Source organism: Gouania willdenowi, chromosome 4, assembly GCF_900634775.1.
Source record: "Gouania willdenowi chromosome 4, fGouWil2.1, whole genome shotgun sequence".
Taxonomy (NCBI): domain Eukaryota; kingdom Metazoa; phylum Chordata; class Actinopteri; order Blenniiformes; family Gobiesocidae; genus Gouania; species Gouania willdenowi.
In genome coordinates, this window is record NC_041047.1 from 32,247,588 (window position 1) to 32,267,457 (window position 19,870).

Genomic DNA, 19,870 nt, shown 5'->3' on the forward strand with positions numbered 1-19,870 from the left:
ATTCCTAATGCTAATCAAATTCTGAATTAAACTGAAATTCGAATTAAGTGGCTGGTTTATTCCGATTTTAATTCCGAAGTAAATAATTCCTCTTTTTTGTTAACTGTTAACAACACTTAATTCCGCTTTGATAATTCCGGTCATTCCGCGCATGCGCGACATGCGGCGATGAAGCGCTGGTGACAACATAATCCAAAATGGCCACCTATTTATTAAGAGCCTTGAAAGACATGGATATAATTAAAAGAGTGGATGGACGGAGGCATAAACATGCAGACATTAACATGGACACATGAAATTATTACACACACACACATTGGCAAACGGAACAGGCTTCATCGGACAGGTGATACTATGACCCGGACACGGAGTAAATGCGTCCCCATACTGCATTCACAGGCTGTAATATCACCAAATTTATCATTGTTCCGGTTGTTAGAGCTACTATCTTTACCAGGTTACAAATATTTATTCCAAGTTTTACTCGGCTTTATTTACTAGAAGAGTTTAGATCGGGCCAAAAAAATCCAGCCCGACCCGACCCGAGCCCGACCCATTACCTTAAATTGTAGGCCCGAGCCCGTAGCAAACCTGACGTAAATTATTATTTTATTGAACGTATTGCAGCCGGTAGATTGGTAGCGCGGCGCCTCGCTCAATGAGGGGGGAGAGAGGGGGCGCGCACTCAGTCACCGCAGCCCAGAAGGTTTTGTAATGACATGACTTCTTTAATAGAGGTCGTAGTAACACGCCAAAAATAAACAATCAAACACACAAAGAGCCGTCTTACACCGTCATACACTCACACTGCTGTGGGAACACAGTTGTTCACTAGTCTTTTCCCCGTGTACACTTGCCCTTTCCCCAACCTCCCAGCCAATCAACACTCAGAACACGTGTAAACAAAGACACGTCGGCCATGGGAAATCTTAACATCAGTTAACTACTGAATACACACAAGTGGAACATAACCAGAACATAGAACCCAGTCCGTTACAGCATTGCAGACCAGAACGGGCAGCCCGTGCGTGGAGCGCAGACCTGACTGAAGCACACAATCAGATTTGTTCCCTGTGCCCCAGCAGCAAGTGAGGAATGAGCAAAATCAGCAAATAATATTCAGTGAATGTGAACGCTGAACAACAAAACGCAACACAACGCCGTCAATATCCCATCCCACTACTAGCAGAAATCACTTTAGAAATGATACCACAAAAATATGGAAGTGTTTTGTGTTCATTAAAAAATAATATTAACACTAGAAGTCCCAGGGATTTCTATATCCCCCCAGAAGTCCCAGAGCAGGGTCAAATGAACTCTAGGACCAAACTGACGACTCTGATGGCTACAATTTGCATCTATTCATTTGTAAATGAATCACCTGAGAAATCAGCAGGGGCGAGAGCCTGACTCTAACAATGGAAGTCTGGAATGTTAGGGGGAAGTGCCCTGGAAGCTAAAGTCACAATGCCCCGTTTATTAACTCGTTCTGCTTGATGCTGGGGGAGAACAAACACAGACTACAAACATTGAAAGAAACAGAGTCACCTCTTCCAACACACCTGATTCAAATGATTATCAGGCTTCTGCAGAGCTGGATGATCATTTGAATAAGGTGTGCTGATTAGTGGCCCTCGAGGACCGGAATTGGACACCACTGGAATACCATGTTGTCATGCAGCCTTTTGTGCTGTGGGGAATAAATAGCTGGCTGCTTCCACCTGCTGACACTCCACACTTATTCTACTCAAAATGCAGAGAAGGTTTACCACTCAAGAAGCGTTGGAATTGATCCTGAACAATGCAAACCCTTGTGACTCAGATGGGGAGGACATAAACCTTCAGCCAAATTCGGATTCGGACTCTGAGCTGTCTTCAGGTTAGATTTCCCAAACATCCTATTTTCATTTCCTGACTTTATTTTTATTTAAAACCGAAGAAAAGAATAATTTGAATTTGTTCACATTGCAGATGACGCGACTGCTCCTCATCTGGAAAAGAGAGCTCGGTTGGAGAGTGAGCCCACAGAGACGGCGAAAGAGGGCACAGTGTGGCATGAAGAACATGTGGGTACAATTCTCCGTTTCACTCCAATGGAACCGTACGCTGCAGATGGAGAGCCAACAGCAAAGGCCAGAAGAAGAATCAGGAGTCGCCTTCAGAGCTTCCTCTGTTTCATTACTGTTGGCATGCTCCGTCCCATTCAAGAATGGACTATTCAGCATGCACGGCAAACGGAGCAGACGGACTGGTTCATGATCCTCCATGAACTAATGGCATTTATTTCTGTTATTATTTTGAGGGGGGTGACCAAGGTTCCATCTCTGCGTGACAGCTGGTCAGCATGCCTGGGAAACCCACTTATCACTGGAATTATGTCACGAAACCGTTTCCAAGACATCATGCGTCACCTACGATTTGATGACATGTTTACGCGCAGTGAGCGAGTGCAGACAGATAAGTTTGCTGCAATTTCGGATGTGTGGGGATCGTTTGTTACCAACTGCATCACATGCTACAACCCTGGTCGACACATCACAATTGATGAACAGCTTTTCCCATCGAAGACTCGCTGCTGTTTCCTGCAGTACATTGCAACAAAACCCGACAAATTTGGCATAAAGTTTTGGGTGGCTTGTGATTTGAAAACAAAGTACATCTGCAATGTCCTCCCATATCTTGGAAAGGACCCCAGTCGTCCCAGTGAGGAGAGACTTTCTGAGAGTGTGGTGATGAAGCTGATGGAACCATTTATGGACAAAGGCAGGACGGTCACCACGGACAATTTCTTTACATCACTGACACTTGCACGACGACTGCTCAGCCGGAAAACCACCATCCTCGGGACAGTCAACAAGATTCGCCGGGAAATTCCTCAGTCAACTAGAAAGATGGACCGCAAGGAATTCACCACTCAGGTATGTTGTTGGTCTTTTTTATTCCATCAACACCTCTGAGTGTGTCATTGTGTTTAAAACCGCTATAATAACAACAATTTCTTCTTTTTTAGGTGTTTTCCACCACTGGTGCCACGCTGACGGTGTATGCGCCCAAACGAAAAAAGACCGTCTACATTCTCAGCAGCATGCACAGCGTGGTTGAGACTGAGGAAACCATCAAAAGGAAGCCAAACACCATCACCCAATACAACACCACAAAGTGCGGAGTGGATGTGATGGACCAGATGGTGCGGGAGTACAGTGTGCGCACAGGAACACGGCGATGGCCAGTCGCCGTGTTCTACAACATGATCGACATGGCGGCACTCAATGCACATCTGCTTTATCAAGCATGCACCGGGGTGCAGGAGAGACGGGTGGACTTCCTGGTTCAGCTAGCAAGAGAGTTGGCTAACTCTCATGTGAGTGAAAAGAAGGCACTCAAAGAGCAACTGCGCCAACAACAACCGCCTACACCTGGCCCTGGGAAAAGGGCTAAGTGTCAGATCAACCATTGCTGCAAGAGCAATCGCGCAACTGTGCGATGTGTTCATTGCCACAAATACACATGTGGCAAATGTAGGAGAGAGATACCGTGGCAGTGCCAAGTATGTCACGAGTCTCAATAAGAGGATGAAGGAGATTCTTCTAAATATGTGCACAGTTGCTTTGTTATTATCGTTATTTTTATTTATTTTGTTTGTTTTTTTTTTTTTACACAAATAAAAACCATTGAAAACAAATCACAGTTGTTCTTTTGCACATTTCTCACACCACACTGTCATTAAAAATAAATAATTTTTGTGTTCTCTTTGGGTCAAATGACACCTCTCTGGGTTTTATAGGTAAAAAGTTCATTTGACACCTCTGTGGGACTTCTAGTGTTAATGTAATAATATCTGTGCCTGGTTCGACAGCTGAGAGGGAAAATGAGGCCAAGAATCTAAACTCTATTTACTAGTGATAAGGTCTCCTTTCCACTCCGCAGACCAAAGTGTGCTACTGTCGAGCTGTTGCTTCAAAACTACCATTCAAAATAAAAGTGAAAACAGTTATTGTGTGGTCTCGTGTTATAGCCAACAATAAAAGGTTTGTTGTATGTTTTTCCAGATAGATTAATGTGATCCGTCATGTCCAATCAGAGCCCTCCCAACCCCCAGACCTGCGGAATTGAATAAAGCCGAATAAACCGGTTTTCCATGTAAATCTCAATTCAGGAATTACTATAACATCATGTAACTGTGGCCACTGTGTATCTCTTCCAAGCTCTGCAAAACAGAGACAATCAACTTTTTGGGTTTTTTTTTTTACTTGATGATGGCCTATGGCTTATTGCCTCTCGATCATTGGTGTCAACATGGGTTTTGTTCAGGCTGATTAATGAGCCAGCTGGATCTTAAGTGGGCTGGACCAGAAAAATCCATTATCCAAAAAAGAGCATATTTTTAGCTTATTTTGCCCCAATTCAGCACTTCTTTGTGTACAAAAATGGATTTAGCGCACTTAAAATATCCTAAATGTTAAATAATATGTCAAAGTTCCTTTAACTTGAAATGCAGTTTTTTGTGTAATTTGTAGTATTTCTGTGGGTTTATTCGCATATTTGACGCATTGGCCTTGAGTTCGACTCACTCTTGTTGCACTTTTGCCGATTAGTGTAACTATTGAAGGTGTGGACAGTCACAGAAGGTGTGTTCTCCCTGTCCGGTACTTTTTCCATCATTCAGCTGGATCAAACTTGTTCATTTAGGGCCCTATTCTCCGGTCTGGACTTAAGCGCTTTTTTACGCACCTGCAGTTATGCGCCTCTCTCCTGCGCCTGCCCATATTCTCCGGTCCAGGTTCCTGATACGCCCACCGCAAGTAAATCAATCAACAGCGCTGAGGGATATTTAGGGACATTATTTACACATTACACTTAGCTTCACATAAAGCAAGTTACGGAACTCTGTGGCGCACTCGTCCCATACACAGTGATCACTGACACAGCTTACGTGAGTGGGGGGCCCAATGGAAAATGAGAGACAAAGGAGATAAACCCAGGGGGAAAAGCCAAAGCTCGCTCCTCTGGATCCCACATGGTAAAGGAGCTTGGAGCCGGCGCCACATATATCTCACTCACTCATAAACCTTATCTGTAATAAATGGTGTTAACTCTATTCATTGACTTAATCTTCACTATAAGTGTATGGTTATAAATGTGTGTCCTTCTCCAGCATTAAAGAACCAGGTGGGTTTCAGCTCCGGACGACTGTGTACTGTAGCTCCTCCAGTGACTGGACCGGAGCACATCAGCTCTGGTTGGCTGTGTAGATCCTCTAGGGACCGGATCAGAACACATGTAAAGATTAAAACCCAACAATTGGTGTCTGTGACCCGGATTCATCGGTGGAGACATCATTACACTGATTATAGCAATGAACGCAGAAGCCGCCCAGCCTGACCAGATTCTGAGCTCACAAACATAGGTAAGCAGAATGCCGTTTTACTAAATTTCTGCATTATCTGCTCAAGGTTGGATGACACAGTTGGGTCAACTATATTAATTTTATAATTTGGGTGGAGATAACGGACATTTTAAAAGACGTAGAGGGAGTGGGGGACTATTAACTAGTAGAATTCTAAATGTAAAACTGAAAAGGGTTCAAGTCCCAGAACCAAATTGACAGCCTGGTTCTAAATGCGTATCCACTGTTGCCTTTTTTACTCTCTGTGTGTGTGTGTGTGTGTGCCTGTGTGTACGAGCTCCTGTCTGTATATACCGGTGTGTGTGTGACTACGTATATTGTGTGTTTTTGTGTGCTAACTGTGGATCCGGTGTGAGTGTGGCACAACATGGCGGACGCAAACAAACTAGCAGATGAAAACATGGTAGCCCATGTGCGAGTGCCCCTAGAGGTAGAACAGCAGCAGTAATCTTCAGATTGACTGCAGTGAGAACAAACAGGGCTTCTTCAAATAATGCAAAAGACATAATTAAAGACATGAATGATTGGGTGAAGGAGGCACAAAATGAAGGAATTAGTGGGAATATATAAACAAAATTTCCATGTAAATTAGAGTCATGTGCTTCCCTAAAACACCTGGAAAGAAAGATTGGAGTGTTAAAAAAAATAATTAAATCCACATAAAACCCACTAAAATTATCAGGATAAAAAAGGAAATAAAAAGGAAAATTTAATGAAATTTACATATAAAGTTAATAACGACTGCTATGGTGACCAACAGCCACAGGAAGCGGAGGCCAAAAATGATTCCACTGGTGGCGTGATGGCCACACCCACCCCAGTGGAATTCAATGACAAGAACCCCTCCAGGAATGCTGCTATTGCAGGACCCGATATCCCAGCGCCCCTCCTCCGTATTGCCCTGGGGGACCATGTGCAGAGGTAAAAAACATGTTAGAACAAATGAAACAGCCCACTCCTGACATGATACAGGCTCCAATTATGGAAGTGTCTGGCGACCTGAATAGCTCAGATGTTAGGCCAAAGTGTTAACAAAATTGGAAACCCTCAAGAATGAGTGGCAGGAACAGACGGAAACCATGAAAGAGAAACTGTAAAAAATGAAAGATGATAAACAGCGGAAGTTGGTGGAAAATGATGACAAGTGCATGACTTACAAAAGGAAACAGAAAATGACGGAAGAAGCATTAACAAATGGCCAGAGAAGCAGAGACAGCTACTGAGAAGGTTTGAAGACCGACCAAGATGGCATGATGCTACTAGGGGGATCATTTCCATTAAGAATGAAGAGACGAGGTAACGAGGACTACTGGCAATATGATCCGATGAGTTTAAACAATGCTGAACAAATAAAGGCTAAACTAGAGAGTATCTCCGCGGGGGGTGCTACCTGGATCAATGCATTAATCCCGTTAATGGTTGGTAAGGTCCCCGCTCTGGGTGATTTTCACATTTGCTTGTCCATTGCACGACCCCATCTGACCTCATGGAGGTGAAAACCAAGGCAGGGATGACACCAGTTAAAGACCAGCAGTGGCATTTTGTGAGGGCCAAATGGCCCACAAAGATAAAAGGAACAGAACTAATGAACTGCAAGCCCAATACTGATGAAACAGGAGAGGTATACACACAGATGCAGAGAAAAGTGGATCACACAGCTGGGCCCCCTAAGTGAGACTACCGAAACAGACCATTTTCAGAATCAGAATCAGAATCAAAATCAGAAATGCTTTATTGGCCAAGTACAGTTTTTAAGACAGTACAAGGAATTTGACTTGGTAGTCGGTGCACACAAAAAATTCCACCACAGTTTTTTCTGACTTTTTCGCATTCCGTCCTTATGGGTTACTATAGCGTGATGTGAGCCAGCCCCCTCTTTGTTTACATTTGTTTACCCTTTGAGTAGGCTATACTGTATGTGTGTTACAGGCATGTTTATTTGTTCATTTGCACTATGCTGAGATGCAAAGGGAAGAGTATATTATTTTTTTAACTGCAATGTTATATGTTATAAAATATGTAGTTATCTGATTTCTTAATCACAAAATTTAAGCTATTGTGAAGTTGCTGTTGCACTTTTGCTTAAACCTGGATTAAAGTCTCATTTACTCTTTATTTTGGGATTGTTCTATACATTTTAACTCTTGAGGACAATCACAGCAATAAAGTTGCACTTTTGACAATATAACTAATGTCTGCAGTCATTTTTAAGTGCATTGAAAAAAAAAATGTAATCGAAACTCGAATGTTTCTCAAAAAAGCTAAGATTTTTTTTAGGAAAAATTGCCCAGCCCTAACGCCAGGTGCATGATCTAAGAAAAATTAATACAGGGCTAGCTTCTACCAACTTTGACACTCGAAATCCTTACACTATGTTGGCAAACATAGAAAACACATACACTTGTTTCACTGCCATGGATCTGTCCAACGCATTCTTCTGTGTGCCCATTGACACACCAAGTAAGCCGATGTTCGCTTTTACCTTTGACAACCAACAATACACTTACACTAGACTGCCACAGGGACTTAATGATAGCCCCTCCTTGTTTAACATGGTGATGAGAACATTACTTGCAGATTTCACAAATCCTCTCCTTGAAGAAGTGTCTATTTTACAGTATGTGGATGACATTTTGATTGCCACCCCTCAGAGGAGGTGAGGTTGGGGGGACACGGGAGATCCGTACTCTCCAGAGCCGATCATGCAACTTCTCCTCTGGTGTTCTTTCCCGGAGACCTCACGCTCAATATAGGTGGAACAGCACAGAAACAATAGGTCTTTTTGGTGTTAAAGAGCTGTGCTTTATGAACTAACTGCTCTGTAAACATAAACCTTGCTACCTGTCCTGGTAAAGTTTTTTCTGATTCTGATAGAATTAGGTTGTTGTTAAATGCTCATTTACTAGGTAATGAGTATTTTACCGTGAGTTACCGGTAATCGAATATATGTATAATATAATAGCAAGTATGTGACAAACAAACCTCTTGTATACTTGACTGTCAGGCTAACGGCGTTATTGTTGCTATTTGAAACTTCCTAGAACTCTTCCGTTGTTGCAACTCTCTCTCCAAACGGCTCTGTGTGTGTTCAGCATGTACATCCAATATCAGCGTTTATGAGAAATGTGCATGTTTCGCTGTTTGCTTTCAGCACAGCTGCTGCCATTGTCCGCCAATAACTTCCAGGTCCCGTCGTAACTTCAGGGTCCATTCCATCCGGTCTAACAGCAAGCGGTCAAACTAACATGAAAATAAACGTTTTGAAATCACCAAATAAGTCCAAAATAACGGATGGACACACTCGGTGTGTGTAAGCTTGTAAAAAAAGTTTTAGGTCGAACAGACACTGCATCAGGGAAATATTTGCTCCACATACACAAACACACAGACAGACAGACATTAGATAGATTATTACTATTTATTGGCCACCACCACATGAACCACCGAAGCAACCATCCCATCATCTCTAGATGGAGATTAGTCACAAAGTCACATAACAAGACACCTTCTTTCTCTCTTTTTGGCCAGACATCTGCGATCGTCTGCTGTGAAAACATAAAGCTAGGAGGAAACAAACACATTTATTTGTCAATATTCCATTGGAAGCAAACCGTCTTCCACCATCCTCAGCCTGCCTGCCACTTGACATTTTAGGGTGTGTGAAATAAACATCTACTGTTGTTTAACTTCTGGTTTTGAATGTCATTTCCAATAAGGCTGCAAGAACATGGTCAGATGATGTACTGTAATTTCCGGTCTATAACCCTCTACTTTTTTTTGAACCCTCCGGCTTAAATAATGACGGGGCAAATTTGTAGATTTTCAAGCTCCATGCCTCCAAAAAATTGCGCTCCGTCACATTAAGACCAATGAAGCTGTTTACAATAAATCGTTTGTGCTCCCATTAAATCATTCTGATCAGTCATTTTGTCAATGCACACACCCTCAACAGAAAGAGAGAGACAGTGCTGCGGCAGCCTGTATATAGTAAAAGTCAGTTAGTAATAAAAGGAAACAAAGAGCATAAAGTTGTTAAATCACCACATTAGTCTTGTTCAGGAGCTATTGGTGCTCTGGACTCTGATGCTGTGTTCACACCGGACGCGTCACGAAATGTTTGCACGACCAGATTACATACAAAGTCAATGGGATAGGCGTGGTTTGAGCTGCATGGCAAAAGCGTTGGCCGTGACATGTGCACTCCCGATTTTCCGTGACATTCGTCATTTGCCTGAGTTGAAAACACTGACCTCCAACTAATGTTTCGGGTGACACACAGGCGGAAAGCCAGTCCTTGTTGACAAAGACGTCAGGCCGTCACCGTTCTTTTTTTACCCATTTCAGCATGAAGGAGAAAATATCGTGGCAATGTGTGACCACCTCGAGCTATACGACACAACCTGTTTTTTTTACCGGGACCGGACCAGGAAGGATTTGGCACAGCTCGTGAAGAAAACTGTGAAACTCACCGAGTTGGATGCGGCGCTGAGTCCGGACTCGCTGTGATCGCTCTGCGGTAGTGCTTGGTAAGAAGAATAGCACGTATCACGTTCCTGCAAATTCAGTCAAATGACTCGGTTCCACCGAAAAAAACGAATGAAATTGTGTAATGTAAAATAGTAATCTATTTTGACTTGAATATATCACACGACTATGTTCCCATAATACTGGAAATTACCGGGAAAAAAAGGGCTCAGAGCCTCTTATCATATTTATTCATACCAAACTGCATTCCGATCTAACAAGAACGAACAAAGGGGTAGAAATTTGAAAAATGGGCAGGCCCCCTGGCATCCCCGTGACACGTACAGGGTGATGGGTCCTGTTTAAATATTGGTATGTGCCAATGATTCGGTACCAATAACCGTCGTAATATTTGACTCACAAAAAAATGAGAAATCAATTTTGGCTGAGTTGTTTGAAGGGGGGACCCTCATCAGCCAATACAATGCGGCCTATGTTACAATGCGGCCTTTTTGTGTATTTTTCTCAGAAAATTGCTAAATTATTGGAGTGCAGCCAATATAGCCAATAATATATTTAATTTAAAAGGCCCAAACCACAATGAGAAAGTCTGTTATCACAATTAAAAGTGTTAGAATTAGTTTATTCTATTGTGGGTCTCCATTCACCGTTATGTTCACTTATCCTGGTGATGGATTAATGGCTGGATGAATGGATGGCTGGATGGATGGATGAATGGATGAATGGATGGTTTGGATGCACAGCTGGATTGCTGATCATTGAATGGATGACGGATGGACAGGAAGACAGATAGATGCTTCAATGGATGGATGGATGATAAATGGTTGGATGTGTGGGTGGATAGATTGATTATTTGATGGATGGAGATATGGATTAATGGATGGATAGAATGAATAATTGATGGATTAATTGGTGGAAATAGACATCTCTGCTTAGCTACAATATAAGGAGTTTGCATGTAAATGACTTTCAGTGTGTGTGTGTGTGTGTGTGTGTGTGTGTGTGTGTGTGTGTGTGTGTGTGTGTGTGTGTGTGTGTGTGTGTGTTTTAAAGGCTAAAAAAAGAAATAGGGTGACTGTGGTGGTCGTTCTGTGAAAAGGTCATTGTGTTTATTACACAGAGCCAGAGCAACTCTGGGTCTGTGTCTGACAGAGTGACACACAACAAACATCATTCATTACATGTGAAAAACTCACTCTATACGACACATTCACTGGATCACTATGACTATCAGTGTTACTCATTCCTGTCAAACTAAATCCCCTTCATAACATGATTGATGATAAAATCTTGCAGCGTAATAACTACTATGGATGCTCTGGGGGTCACTGACAACACAAACTGAAAGGATGCAGGGCTCACGAGTTTCAGAGCTTTTTTCACTCAAATGTTTTATTATTGTCATTTTAGGATCAATAATATTCAACAGTATGCTATATTTCAAGTCTGTCCAGTGTCCACGTATAATCAGTTTATCTGGTTTACTCCCACTTCATGGGATGAACAAAGACACCCCCTGCAGGTTCCTCCTCCTGTGGATAAATCAATATGTTTAACAGTAAATGTTTATTGATTATCTTAATTTTGCATCTTGTTTTTGGATGCCTGAAATCTGTGCCATGTTGGTGACAGCAGAGGGAGGAGAGGGGGCTCATTCTCTATATTTACGGCTCCATACATGTATGTAAGCAAATCTTTTAGTAAGCTTTTTTCACTTTGTCTGCACATGCTGCCAATGGTCAATGCTACAAGAAGTGCAATCATTTTGGGCCTATACTACGAACCCAGAATGGATTAATCTCCATTAGCTGGCTTGAACTAACCAAACATTCCTTGTCAGACAGGAGCTGTACTACGAACGTCAATCAAAACACACTAATTTCAGCCTCGGTACGTGCACGTGCCCATTGAAGGGCTGGAGATTGCAGCGTCTGACCGCTCCATGGAGAACCTGGCAGCGCGTGCTTCTTTACAATGAATGGAGGAACACATTATCAACTTAAATAAATATAATGAATATAAAATAATGATGACAGCAAAGAGCAACTCTGTTAGTGCAGCGCGCAGCAGGAGGCGGAGCTTTCATACTGGCTCAGATCTGATCCACTTCACAACTTGGTCCAGGTTGCTTAAGTTTAAAAAGATGAATAATTAAAATCCACAATTCAGACCAAAGATAACACTGTTGTTACAGAAAAGGCAGGAAGCTGCTGACAGTGTTAATGTGTAAAAGCTCTCTGATCAGTTTCCCTTTATTACAGCACATACGTTTTTTCGATTCAAGACCTATTTATCACACACACTGGGATGACAGTACATTGTTTAACTGTATGTTCGTGCTAACGGTGTCAGCCTCAGCGTTGAATGAATGAATGAATGAATGAATGAATTCACCCGTTCGTGCATACGATTGAGACACAGGCTTCATTAGCTGACTGTAGATCAGTTCATCAGATATAAATCTATATCCTTCCTAAAGGATGTCATCGGTAAATGAAAGGATCACATTTATCATCATTAATAATTTTCTTTCCTAAACGCAGCTGTCAGATCTGCACCACACAGGATCATCTATCAATGTGCAGGTCATTTTCTAAGATATCTGATTGGTCAGGAGGTGGGGCTTTAGTAGTCGCTAAGATTCTAGCCAGAGCAAAACCAGCTGCTGACCAGGTTAGCCATTCAGCATTAATTGCCATAGTGATTAAGCTCCAGTGAGCTTCGTAGTCCAGCACACACTGATTAAATTCCTGAAGTTAGCGTGATAAGAGGTAATCTAGATTCGTAGTATAAGCCCTTTAAGACAGCAATGCATGTTTTGTTATTGCATTTAAATAAATGAATTTATTTTATTGCATAAATGTGACCATCACCAGCCCTCCCTAAGGAAGGGTAAGAAATGCTTTATTAAAGCAGTGTTACACCTAGGTGAGGGGGAAGGGAACAGGGAAGAGGGAGTCAGGGTAGGACATGGAAGGGGTGAGGAAGAGTTGACTGTTTTAAAATGAGAGTGAGATGTAATGTTATAGTTGTGCATATTGGGCTTTATTCTCCTCAGCGTGTAAGTCAAACAAGCTGTGCAGCGGCGCTGTTTTTGGCTGCGCGCTATTATCTCCCTGTACTTAAGTCAGTCACTGCGCGCCTCCATCGCAGTTACGCACTCTGGGTGGAGCAGCCCTGAAATGTGGGCGTTCCCATTCAAATCTGGCTTCATGTGTATTCTTACGTCTGCTTAAGTTTTTTTCCTCTTACGTGCTTCCAAACCTGAAATAAGTGCAATGCCCTGGGAAGGTGAAACGTTATATTGCACAAGAAGTTTGGACTTAGTTACAATTGAAACCACACTCACTCATAATATTGCAGAAGAGACTCCCGGAAAGATCTATCCAAGCTGACACTGTCACACTGTCACAGGGGTGGGAGGAGTCACACAAGCACGGCAAAACGTTGGTCATCAGCATTTCTAATATGTTCAAATTTACCAGTTCTAAACAGGACAAAATTTGTTACATCTCATTATATTTTATCTGTAACACCGACTCCTTGTCCTGGAAGCGTGTGAAAGCTGCGTTGCGGAGCTTATCAGCTGTGTGTGTGCCACGGTCAGACTGATTAAACTATTTTAACACTGTGTATAATGTAAAGACACAGTTTGATCACGCGACAAGTGTAAATAACAAGTGAAACATTGATGACAGATGACGATGACGACGACGATGATGATGATGATGATGCCTTGCTTTGTGGGAAGCCTCCACACAGGCGCAAGGGGGACTTGCCCGGGCAGCTTGCTGCCATGGGGTGACAAATGACCAGGAGGCAGGGGGCAATGTGGGGTCAAACCGTGAGGGGAGATGCCAAACAACCCCCCGCCCACAACAGAAGGGGAAGGAGCCAGCCGTCCCGGACCCCTCTTTAAAAACCATTCAAGGCAAGGGCCCCTCAGGGGTCCACAGTGGTGCGACTCTGGTGGTAAACTTTGCACCAGAGGAGCTGCATGGTGTGGGATCCTGGGGGGGTTGCTGGATCCAATCAAAGAAGTGCTGGTCAAAATCTGGGAGGTGCCGGACCTTGCTCCGGCAGGATCTGCCATAAATTGAGATCTGGGTCATGGCTTCTGCAGTGTTAAATTCATGGATTGTCAAACCCAGCAGATGACGATTATAGTTGTATCAGAGTCAGTTACTTATCAGTGTGTGCATCTGCTCCTGTCTTTGATCATTGACTGTGTTTTTGTTAGGTGAGCACTCCTGTTCACATACTCCTGTGTGCAATATACCATGCACTACATTTGTGCCACATGTTAATTGGTTAAATGATTAAAAGTTAATTGTACACAGGTGTGGTGAGACTTCCATTTAAGATCAATTACAGATATCTATACTTCAATTTTGACATGTTATAATTCCAAGTCCACATATCCATGATGCAGTAGCAGCTGCCCAATAGAGGGCGCTAGGGCACCGCCCCACCACTTACCATGTCTGTCTTACCATGTCTGTTTAAGTGAGACATAAAAATAATAAAAAATAATAATTAATTAAAAATACTACACAACAAATGCATATCTGTAGTTAGATAATCAGAATAAATATTACATAAATAAAAATGATGTGTGAAGTTGTTTCGTTCATCTGTGTCTAATTGGCGATGAAGTGTTTCATGTTTAGGGCGCAAAAATCTTTACCATCCACTCTTGTTCAAAGTTCTGCATTCACAGTAACGCCTCTTCAATACGAGTCAATGGAATGTCTCTGGGCGCAGTTTACCTGCAACACCCTAATCCGCCATGGGAGGGGCTGACGTAAAGTGGCTTTGACAGGTGAAGCCGTGGGACGTTAAGGAGAAGCAAAATGAAGAAAGAAAATAAATAGTAGCAATATAAATATGGGGTTTTATAATGTTTATTTCTTTAGTTCAAAAATGATAATACTACTAAATATTACCAGCAATTCAAAAAATGACAATAAAAACACCAAATAAGAGAAAAATATACTGAATAATAAAAAGAACAGACAACCAACAACAAAATCTGCAAAATGACACCAAAAACACACACTAAGAGATTAAAATACTTACAATTACCAGCAACACACAAAACAACAACAAAACATTCAAAATGAATGTTATTATGTTATGACATAAGAAACAGACTGAGATGGAATAGTTTAAATAATACCAACCACACACAAAAACAAAATACATAAAATGAAACCAGAAACACACACATTGACACAGAAAACCCACAAAATGATGATAGAAATGATGTTGATTAGAACATTATCTGAAAAAACAAGGATCATTCTCCTGGTCCCACATCAGGAGGGAGATGACCATAAATGATAAAAACTATAGAAATAAATCTATTCATGAGGCACTAAATACTGTTTCTTTCCACTTATTTACAAAACTAGTACAGTACCCGTCAGAAGTATGCATTCATGTGGGAGCAAAAGCGGTATATTTGCGGGTGCATTTTTCCTGGTTTAATTCTATGGGACATGTGCACGACTTCATTATCACTTTTGTATTTTTTTGTTTGGTGTATTTTCCTGTAACGTATGTTTTTTGGAGTCATGTGTATTTGTGTATCTTTCGGTTGTCTTTTTGTGCATAAATGTTTGCTGTTTTTTTTTATTTAAATTTTTTTTGTAATGTATGGTTTTTGGAGTCATGTGTATTTTTGTATCTTTCTGTTGTCTTTTTGTGCATTTTTTGTATAATTGTTTTTTGTTGCCATTGTAGTGTGATTCAGAAGTCATTTTGTGCATTTTTTGCGTAAATATTTCGTTTTGTGCATTTTTTGTATAAATGTTTAGTTTTGTGTATTTTGAGCCATTAGTAACACTGTTGTTCTCCTCTTTCTGTCCACTAACCCCAACCAGTCAAAGCAGATGGTTGGAACCTCTGAGCCTGGTTCTCCTGGAGGTTTCTTGCTTTTAAAAGGGAGGTTTTTTTTCTCCCAACTGTAGCTGATACACGTTCATGTGGATTTGTTGTTTTTTTTCCCCTTTTTCTTAGAAATTCTGTATTTTGATAGCGCTTCGAGATGAATATTGTTGTAATTTGCGCTACATAAATAAAGTTGAATTTATTTTAATGTAATTAATTGTAGATATCCGCGATTCAATTCTCACTTGTCAAAATTAAATTACTCATATGTCAGCCTCGGCTTGTAACTAGTAGGAATTGCATTGAAGATTTTTAAAAATATAATTACAACTACTGAAATATAAATTCTTATGAGTAACAACTTTATTTTGGATACTATTCCTCTTTTAACTGGTCAGAATTGAATTATAGATATAAATAAGAGACTTTACACTAGTGCAGGAAGGGTATGATACTGTGATGCTGTCTCTGCCTTTGACTGAATGCTTAATGTGGTGGAAAGAGTCAGACAAGAGGTATTGTTAACTGGTAACACCAATATACTTGTTCATACAGACGCCTGTTGCATCGATCACAGCATTTCCTTGATCCACAGAAGGTTTTAAAGTCTCTGAAATTATTCATATATATATATATATATATATATATATATATATATATATATATATATATATATATATATATATATATATATATATATATTTACATTGGTGTGTTTATTTACCCAGGTATTATTAATATTTATTGGTATCAAAGATGATGAGGATAGATGTGTATCAGTCCAGCATATTATATTTAGTAAATAAAATTGGATGTCATAGTAACCACTGCTACCAGGACTCTATACAAATTATGATTATTGGTTACACAAACTAGAGGGCCAAAGCAAAGAAACTTTCTCTACCATTCATGCTCTGGTGCTGGTGAATCTGAGCATGAGTTAGGAAGACACATTCTGCTTGAGGAAGCAGGTCAGTTATATTTATATGAATTATATCATTAGAGCTATCAGTGTACAAGCGGGTCATATGTATAAATGGCTTTATAGACCCACTGTATAGTTACAACTCACCAGAACAATAAAAATATTTAGTGTGTGTAGTTCTCTTTAGCATTGAGATAAATAGACTTTAAGCAGCCAAAAAGTATCTTTAAAAAATAATCAGTTTTTATAATGCAGTGACTCCACTCAAAGTAACAACCTTCAAATGAGATTTATATTCATGAGTATATGCTGAAATGTTACTTAAACAGTGTAGGCCAGCCATAGGGCAATCATCTAAAAACAAGCATTCTTCCAAACATTACAACTGCATGAACTTTTTTCAATTTGGAGAACGTGAGGTGTGACATAAAAAAGCTGCTTACTTTAAATTGGGGACATGTCTGAAATCAATCGTGACAAGCAATCCTTTAAACTTGATCAATAATAAACATGATGTTCATTGTTATGACCCACTCTTCTACAACTTGTTTTGCAATGTTCAAATATGCACATGTCCAGCTCTTTGCATTAAAGAACATTATCACTACATAGATGTTCTCCAAACCTTGCCTTTGCCCTGCAGCCTATTAAAATCAAAAGTAAGACCAGACATCCTGTTTACAGACAGCAGCACTTTCCTCTTGATGCTTAAGATGTTTTCCTGCTCTTTTGTTGTTCACTGGTATTTGTCTTTTTTTTTTATTTTTTTAAATGTAATCTTTTGTCACATCAAATATGATCTCATCTGTTGCAGCTGCTTTTGACAATTGTGATGTTGTACCGTTTTGTGAAGAAAATCAGGTGAGAAACACAGCATATTAACCTGCAGCTACAGAACTGGTTACTTGTTAGTAGGGCTGCACGATTAAATGTATCTGATTGTCAGCAATATTTACATTTAAAAATGTGTGCTCTGCTCTATATGATATCAAGCACTTTCTCAACCATTAGTCAGTGGCAGCTTTGAGTCATTTGGTGTATTGTTGAGTGCTGTGAGCTGTAATTGTTTCCAATGGGTTGCATTTCATGAAAGTTCTCTGTAATAAAGTATTTATTCAGTTATTGGGTTGATTTTTTTTCTTTGGTATCATTTTTATTTAAAGCTCCATTTTGCACCCTCACATGATAAATAGTTGTTTATAACAGTGATTACAATATTGATAAAAAAATAATCATGATTATCATTTTGGTCATAATTGTGCAGCTCTACTTATTAAGTGACTTTAATTAAAATCTAGCAAAGGCGGTTTCACTCATTTGAAAACACAAACACAAGCGAAATCATTGTGATATCTGCAGCTGTGCCTCAGGGTTAGAACATTTAGCTATAGATTGATTCCAATGTAAAAACAACGTGACCCTCACCTCCAATATCCGGGCGCAGCGTCTTGTCATATTCCTTGAGTAAATTATTGAGTATTTCCGTGGCATCCGTTTCGTGGGATTTGGCAGCAAGCATCTGGTTTACAGTAACATCCTCGTACTCTTCCTCATGCTCTAATGTTTGGGAGCTACAAAGGTGGAAATGAAAGAAGAGAAGAGTTGGAGGCAGCAGGAGATCAGACAGTTTGAACCACCCCAGGCTGCGTGCATGCAAAAACAACTTCATGCGTAAACTTTAAGTAAGCAGTTAAGGAACAACAGGGAAATGAGCATTCAGAGTTAATCTCTGATCTACATTTAAGTGCATTTATGAATAATCTTACCATTCGAGGAGGACTGACAGAAGAGTGAGAAAAACCAGTAACCTGGAGCTCATGTTTTCCTCAGGGGAACCGGAGTCTGTGCGTAAAGGTCAAAGGAAAAAATAAGCTCCGCTCTTCAGGGTTTGTAATCCATATGAAACAAGTCTCATTCTCCAAACCAGACTCTATCCACGTAGATCCAACAAAGTAATTGTGCGTGGAAAGCGTCGCGCTCAGCGCCAATCGCCTCGTTACGCATGTGCGCGCTCTCAAAAAGAGACGCGCTTTATGTCATTGTGTCATTGAGGAGGCACAATCATACTCTGCTTTAACCCACTACCGACTCGCTCCACAGCTGTGTCTAAAACTCCTCACAGCTTATGCTGACTCTGTGAGTGGAATAAAGGCTTTACGCTCAAAGAGCTGAGGAGAACCAGCATTACATTATCTTTTAAAAAATGATACAGTAAAATATGTTGAAAATTATCATAGTATAAGTCAGGGCCATGGGGAATAAGAATCAATTGAAATATATTTGTCAACTGTCAGATTTTTAGAAATAAATTATTGAATATGAGCAAAATATCAAAGTGTCCCAATGCAATTTCAGCAAAATTATACTTTAATTTTCCCAAAAACTTTACAGTAAAATTTGATGAAAAGTCTCATGGCAATATTTAGGAACAAGAGGAACAAGAATCCATTGAAAGGTTTTAGTCACTTCATTACACACGTCAGACTTTAGTAAAGGCTTAAAATGATATTTACTGTGAAATTCGGTCTATCATCTTATGACATTTTCTCTCTTTTGACATTTGAACTCTGTTGAGTAAATGTATACATTAGATGAGTGTTTCTCAAATGGGAGTACGTGTACCCCTAGGGGTAGGCAATGGCACTAAAGGGGATACTTCAGAGAGAGAGAGAGAGAGAGAGAGAGAGAGAGAGAGTGGGGAAATTAACAAAGAAATTTATTAAAAACATAGGTTTTTTTTATTAAGTTAATTTTTATTTTAAAATGATCATAATAATAACCCATCCATCCATTTTCTGACCTGCTTTGTCCTATTTCAGGGTCGCGGGGGACTGCCGGTGCCTATCTCCAGCTCACACTTGCTCCTTCAGGCAATTCAGAGACTCCAGTCATGTATTTGGTATGTGGGAGGAAGCCAGAGTACCCAGAGGAAACCCATGCAGCATAGGGAGAACATGCAAACTTCACACAGAGATGACCCAAGTGTCCATCCCAGGGCTTGAACCCAAGACTTTCTTGCTGTAAGGTGGACGTGCTAACCTCTTCTCCACCGTGCACCCCATAATAATAATGATGATGGAAATAATCTTTATTAGAACATAACTGAAAATACAAAGGTCAGTTTTGGTCCCACATCAGGTGGTAGATGACCGGAAATTATA

The 19,870-nt window shown here is 40.6% G+C and overlaps 1 protein-coding gene across 1 annotated transcript in view; it reads right to left on the reverse strand.

The window, feature by feature from the left end:
- gabrg3 (gamma-aminobutyric acid type A receptor subunit gamma3) overlaps positions 1-18,614 on the reverse strand; it is a 71,601-nt gene extending 52,987 nt beyond the window's left edge. Inside the window, exons 1-2 of the mRNA XM_028444266.1 lie at positions 18,476-18,614; positions 18,135-18,280 (exon numbers count right to left, since the gene is read on the reverse strand). Of these exons, the coding sequence (XP_028300067.1) occupies positions 18,135-18,280; positions 18,476-18,528 (199 nt within the window). The 5' untranslated portion in view covers positions 18,529-18,614. The remainder of the gene's footprint in view (positions 1-18,134; positions 18,281-18,475) is intronic.
- Positions 18,615-19,870: the final 1,256 nt, after the last annotated feature.